Below are 6,442 nucleotides of genomic sequence, written 5' to 3' on the forward strand. Positions count from 1 at the left end.
TACACTTTATACTTTTATTTGTCCTTCAATGACAATATGAGCAGAAACACACAGAGGACCAATTCAGTAGACACCTGGAGGTGGGACATCAACTGGTTCGCATAGTAATAACACAGTAACCATAGTAACAGCACAGTAATCATAGTACTGCAAACATAGAAACTATGGTATAGTACCCACAGTAACAGCAGATCTTTGACTTCTCTACACAACTACAATCATTTAATAATGGAAGATCTGAGCTCTGGAAACAAACCACACAAATATGCATAAAAAGATTTTAAAGAATAATAAAAAGACATTGGACACCCTTTCTCAGCCGACACACACACACAGTAGCTTGAAGAGAATCAAACAAACACAAAACAGTAAAGTGACTCATTTTTAGATAAAGGACCTGGGGCTTCATTTATAACCGCTGCGTAAATGTATAACAAAATCTGTGGGCGCCATTTCTGAAACCGAATACGAAAAAAATATTGAGATTTATAAACTTGGCGCACACCATACATACACATATGTCCAGTTATAAATCCGAACCATCCTAAAACTGTGCGTGTGTGAACGAGCATTATAACGGCACCAGTCACCATTTATGGTGACAATAACACCTTTTATTTGCTGTATAATTTGGAACTATTGGAATTAGGCCACGACAGTTTCTAAAAAATAAATAAAAAGGGTAATGGCTAATTTGATCACATTTCTGTAGAGGTGTGGGCAGAACATTTTGATATTTTGCAGTGACTTTTTCTAAATAAACATGCTTGCTGCCTAAAGGGAGTGCTATACACTGTGCGTTCTGCAAGATTGATTGTTTATTTGAAACAATTTAAAAGTAAATCCTACAGCAAAAACTAATTGTTCAATATTTTGTTTTTCAATAGACTGTATTATCTCCTGCCTTGGTAGGTATAGGCTCTGAGATTAATTATGCTATGATGCTGCACTCCACGCTCCTATAGAAAAGCAATACTGTAGCCTACTGTCAAAAATGTTACATAAGCTACCGGTCTATTTACAGTGTTGGCAGAATGTTTTAATAATTTGCAGTAACTTATGATGTATTTGGCAAAGGACTGACAGTGTATGGAAAAAAGGCTAATTGTTGTGGACCTGTCAGCATAACGTTTGAATTCAACATGTTTTGCATAGACTTTTCCCTCAACCGAAATATGCTGGACTGCCCGCCAATTCTGAAACGTCGTCTAGGCTACAAAAAAATATACAATACAGTAATTTAGGCTACTGCAATCATTAATAAAATAATAAGGAAATAGATTCCTAGGTCTAATTATTTTACATTCCAAAAATAAAACATAGATTTAGGCTTTTCTCACTGACAGCAAATGGCTCCTGGCAGCCTACTTTCAGTACATGCCTGCTTGCAATAGAAAACTTTAACCACTAGATATTGAGCATATGCATGGTCTAAAGTTTGTGGGGAGTTAAGCACATTCAAGTCAAGTTCAGTTTATATAAATGCCAATTTTTTCATGAAAACTGGAGCATGCATGTTTTGGGGTATTCTTTGTACTTACGCAACGTTTATAAATGCGGCCCCTGAACATGAATCTAACAGCATAACAGAGGTCTCCTTAACACTACAGGAGGCCATATAGTGCCAGTGCTATAGCTTAGCTCAGAAAACACACATTACAAAATAAAATCAAATTAAGTGACTAACAGAAACATAGCTTCAGTCCAGTTTTTGACTCCACTCCCTGGCTCAGTAGTATACAGAATCTCATAAAACCCTTAATAAAACCTATATAACTTTACAGCATGACTGCTGTTCAATATACTACTGCAATATAGCGGTACTCTTAGGAACTATACTCTTCAATATTCAGATTTACCTCCCTTTACTAGAATCTCTCTTAAACATAATGATGAATACTTCTTTATGATTGTCTGCAAATCTTTCCAAATGAACTGAGATTTTTTACATTTTTATAACATATATAACATGTTATCATTATAGGTGGCTTCTTTGTATATAGACATATTCAAGTAACCCCAGTTTGTTTCTACCAACTGACTGTTCTCTTTGGTGTCTTATTTCTTTATTTTTAACTATTTGTGGTTTAATATTTGTTTATTTATAGTTCATGCATTTATTTGAAAATGGCATGAGTATGGTACCACAGAGAAAGAGGAGTGTGTGAATCTGAAATCTGACAACTGCTCTGTTTAGTCTCATAACAGAGTATGGCTGTGTCTGAAATTAGACACTCTTCCCTATTTAGTGCAAAACGTTTGACCAGAGTACCGATTGGTTGTTGGGAGCGTGGTGGTGATGACCTCTGGTTGGATGTGATATGACGTTCTGATCTGTGATTGGTCAGTCTAGTCGAGCTGGGAGTTGATTACTCTAGTCCAGCAAAGGGTCATCATCATCATCGTCCTGTATAGAGAGGCGTTGGAAGGGACGAGAGGATGACTGACGCCGTGGCCTCCACAACTTGAAGAGTCCTGACAGAGAGAGAGAGATCAACTCAAAGTTTGTCACATATCAGAGGATACAGAGGTGTAAACGGTATAGTGAAATGCTTACTTGCAAGCTCTCCTCAACAGTGCAGTACAAATATCAATAATAAAAAGTCAAATATTAAAGTCAATGACAAAATATAAAAGTAGTATATAGAAAAAGAGCGCGAGAAAGGAAGTTTAAAGGAGCACCCTTCTCTCGCTCTTTTGACTATTACAAAAACTACATAGTTCACTTAAAACATGATGATATTGCAACGTATATATTACAAGCAATACTGCAGACTAACCAGTGAGTGTGGTGAGAACCAGCAGTACCCCCACCACCAGTCCCACCACCAGGGGGATGTCGACACAGTCCTCCCCAGCCAGGAAGCAGCGTGCCTGGGACAGAGATCCGTTGTTTGGTGCTGGTGGAACCCCAAGCAGCTGACACATTATTGGGTAGACATCAACACTCTGTAACAGCGGGAGACGGTAACCAGGAAGGAAGCCTGGGCCCACTGCCACCAGGAAGGGGTGCATGCTGGGTAGAGTGTTGTCATAGCCGTGGTCTCCCACTAGAGTGTACACACAGAGACAGACGGTTAGTTATATATATATATATATATGTGTGTGTGTTTGGGTCATGTGTGAAAGCCTTACGACGTGGTAGCCCTCCCCTCTGTACGATAGTCCATCCCTCGTCAGCGACTAATATGATTGGTTGAATCCTGTCATTGTTCCTGTAGTGCAGCCTATCAGGAATGTCCTTCTTCAGGTACGCAGTCATGTGGGTATGGCAACCACTCAGTAGGGAAAATACAGCCTTGGGGTCTGACACACACACACACACACACACATACATTAACAAACCTCTCCTTTAACCAGTCACAAACTTTTCACTCATAGCAAATGTGTGCGTTTGTGTGTATACACCTTTGTTGGGTATGATAGCAGCGATAGGTGTTAGGTCTACTACTGAGTAGTTGTCAGGGTGCAGACAGTCATCCAGCCTGATGATGCGATCAGTGGAACACTGGGCCATTCCATGGTCACTGGTGATGATGACATTGACATGCCCCCACAACCCTGCACGCATCAGCTCTGACATCAGCAGACCCACATTGTCATCTACCTGTTAACACACGTCACACAGTTCAAAATCAGTAGAACTGACCACAATATAATGCAATGTAATATTGTGTGACACACACGTACAGTACCTCTTTAAGAGCCTGTCCTATGTGGGTGGTGTTGTCTGGTCCATACATGTGACCTGTCCTGTCTGGCTCCTCCCAATACAGAGCTGCAAACGATACTGGCCCCTCCCCTTTACCCTGGCCCTGGAGAGAGGAATGGAGGACAAATTAAGATGTCTTACTCAGACCGTTTACCATTGAAAAAAAAATGGTCACACTTCCCGTCTGCTTAAGGGGTTGCTCTCCCATAGAAACCAATGCAATAGCAGTTGGGACTGGTCTGCTTAGTTCATTGACTGTATATGAACCATAAAAGATTAGGGAGTGGGATGTCTCACTTCCATCTCTGAAAGCACTACTCAGTGAAAACAATAACTGGGATTATGGGTCAGAAGTTACATACCCCAGTCAGCCAGTCAGTGACATTGGCCAGGCGTTGACTAAAGGTCACGGAGGGGTTGTAGGGCATGAAGTGAGTCGCTGTTCTGTTCCTGATCGGCAAGTCTGACCCCGGCCACATGGCCACACCTGTCTTGTACCCACAATCCAGTGCAGTGACCCAGAGGGGTTCAGCTTCATTCCACCAGAAAGGGTCGGTGTCGTTGAAGATAGTGAAGTGCTTATGAGTCACGTGGTCATACATATTGCTAGCTATGACGCCATGAGACTCTGCATACAGACCTGTCACCTGGAGGGCATAGAGGTAAGAGGTTAGCATTTAGGGGTCATGCAAACTGCTATCGAATTCCCATACTACTTATTTAGTAGGCTTCTTGGGTATTCAACTTCTGAAATGTTTGTAGTACACTATCCCCTCGATAACTCACAAGGGGTTATAGGTCAGGGGTGAAAGGTTATATATTACCAGGCTGTAGTGGTTAGGGAAGGTCTTGGTGATGAAGACATTAGTAAGTTGTTCCACCAGGACTCCCTGCGAATACAGCAGCTTTAGGTTGGGTAGAGTGAACCGTTGAAGGTAGTCAGCTCTGAAACCATCAAACGACACGAGCAGCACCGGAATGGGGGCCGCAACACCCGCGTCACATCTTTTTCCACTTCTTGTCTGCCCCACTGAAGCAGCCAATGAAGCGAACGTAAAGAGGAAGTACAGCAGGACTAACATCCTGAGAGAGAAATAGACCAAATTAGTGTGTGGAGTAGACACTTTAAAGCATAGGAGGTTGGTGGCACCTTAATTGGGGAGAACAGGCTCGTGTTAATGACTGGAGCGGATTATGTGGAATGGTATCAAACACATGGTTTCCAGGTGTTTGATGCCATTCCATTTGTGCCGTTCTGCACCATTATTATGACCCTCCTGTGCTGTAGAGTCAATAAAGCCTTTATATGTCAGTGTTCAAGGTGATGTACGAAAGAAGACTAAAGCAGACGGAGGCCGATGATTGCAGTAGGGGGGGGGGGGGGGGGGGGGGGGGGGAAGCATCTGCTTCAACCAAAAGTCTACGCAAACTTACCGAAAGACCAAATTAGGTTTGTGGCGTAGACACCAATAAAACCTTGTTATACATTTATTCCAAGCTTAAACTTTCTGTAAAAAGCTCCCTCTCTCCCTGAGGGAGACGCTTCCCATTCCAAATGTAATTTTCTAGTTTGTGTTTCCATTAGATGAAGTTAACCATCTTTCTGAGGAGAACAGAGAGGGCTCTGATCTTTTACGCTTCTGTGAAATTTGACTAATATACTGAATTAACGCTGATGTGATCTGGCACAGGTTCACCCGACACACACAGGGCTCACAAGACACACACCTGTGTTGATTGTCAAACAAGTCCCAGTGAACCTCACCACCTATATGCAAAGTGTGCAGACTAGTGTTTAACATGGACATCATATGACAACCTTGGGACCAAGATAATGGACCTAGCTAGCTAGATAATCAGGAAGTCCTGTGCTGTCCCGGTATGACATGACACACTATAGTTTGCAAGCTAACTAGGTTTTTTTGACACCACCCCGTCCACATCACATATCCCTGACAAGACAGTTGATTAGCTCTCTTGCTGTGTAACGTTAGTTATCTAAGAGTTGACGACTTGTACTCCAAGCTAAAAGTAAGCTAGCTAACTAGCTACCTCTGCCAGGTAGCCGACATTGAATATTTACTAACGCCGTTACCCAGCCGGCTCAACGATTGCGCAAGATCGTCATACGAACCTTGTTTGTCAACAATTCTACGTACCTGACAGCTTTCTCATTAGATTGTCGTTCTATGGAGGTGCTCAGTCTACGTTCCTCCAAAAGCAAAGTTTTGGTTTTATATATACCCGCTTTCACTTCCTTAGCTAGCTGTTGTCATTTCAATTTCACAATGGGCGCATTCGATTATGCTGAGCCGCGGGGCAACGGAAATATGCCCGCCATGTCATTGGGTGAAAGCGGGGAGGGGGGCAGGCCCCTCTCAAAATCGAACAGTGATCTGCGCCGCTCCGTCATTTTGTCAACAAGGTAGCATGGTGCATCGTGCAGAAACATACATCTCTTTTCCATAAAATAAACGTTTGACATTTCTAACTACCTTTCATTGCGAAGGCAGATAAATCGTTTTTATCAAAAGCAATCCCTTTTGCATGGGAAAACACAGAAGCCTACTAATTACTACTACGTGCTTAATTACCTCACTTCCGTTTTGAGCCGACTTGTCCATGGGCTTTGAACCGGGAACCTGCCCGGGAGGCAGCCCAGTTCCATATCGAATGCATCAACTTTCAGCCGATGCAAAACACGCCTACACGGGCGATTAATCATACCCC

At 42.5% G+C, this 6,442-nt stretch overlaps 1 protein-coding gene across 2 annotated transcripts; it reads right to left on the reverse strand.

Annotated features, from left to right (window-relative positions):
* enpp4 (ectonucleotide pyrophosphatase/phosphodiesterase 4) lies at nt 1-6,442 on the reverse strand. 2 transcript variants are annotated; one of them, XM_031828841.1, is made up of 8 exons: nt 6,307-6,442; nt 4,537-4,795; nt 4,075-4,359; nt 3,696-3,815; nt 3,409-3,607; nt 3,136-3,306; nt 2,781-3,050; nt 1-2,475 (listed from the first exon to the last, which is right to left on the reverse strand). In XM_031828841.1, the coding sequence occupies exons 1-8, from the start codon at nt 6,435-6,437 to the stop codon at nt 2,375-2,377; spliced, it is 1,536 nt and encodes a 511-aa protein (XP_031684701.1). In that variant the 5' UTR covers nt 6,438-6,442; the 3' UTR covers nt 1-2,374. The 2 variants fall into 2 exon arrangements, with proteins under 2 accessions (XP_031684701.1, XP_020343467.1); XM_020487878.2 differs by lacking the exon at nt 6,307-6,442 and adding an exon at nt 5,872-6,020.

Source organism: Oncorhynchus kisutch, linkage group LG7 (genome assembly GCF_002021735.2).
Source record: "Oncorhynchus kisutch isolate 150728-3 linkage group LG7, Okis_V2, whole genome shotgun sequence".
In the NCBI taxonomy this organism is placed as follows: Eukaryota; Metazoa; Chordata; class Actinopteri; order Salmoniformes; family Salmonidae; genus Oncorhynchus; species Oncorhynchus kisutch.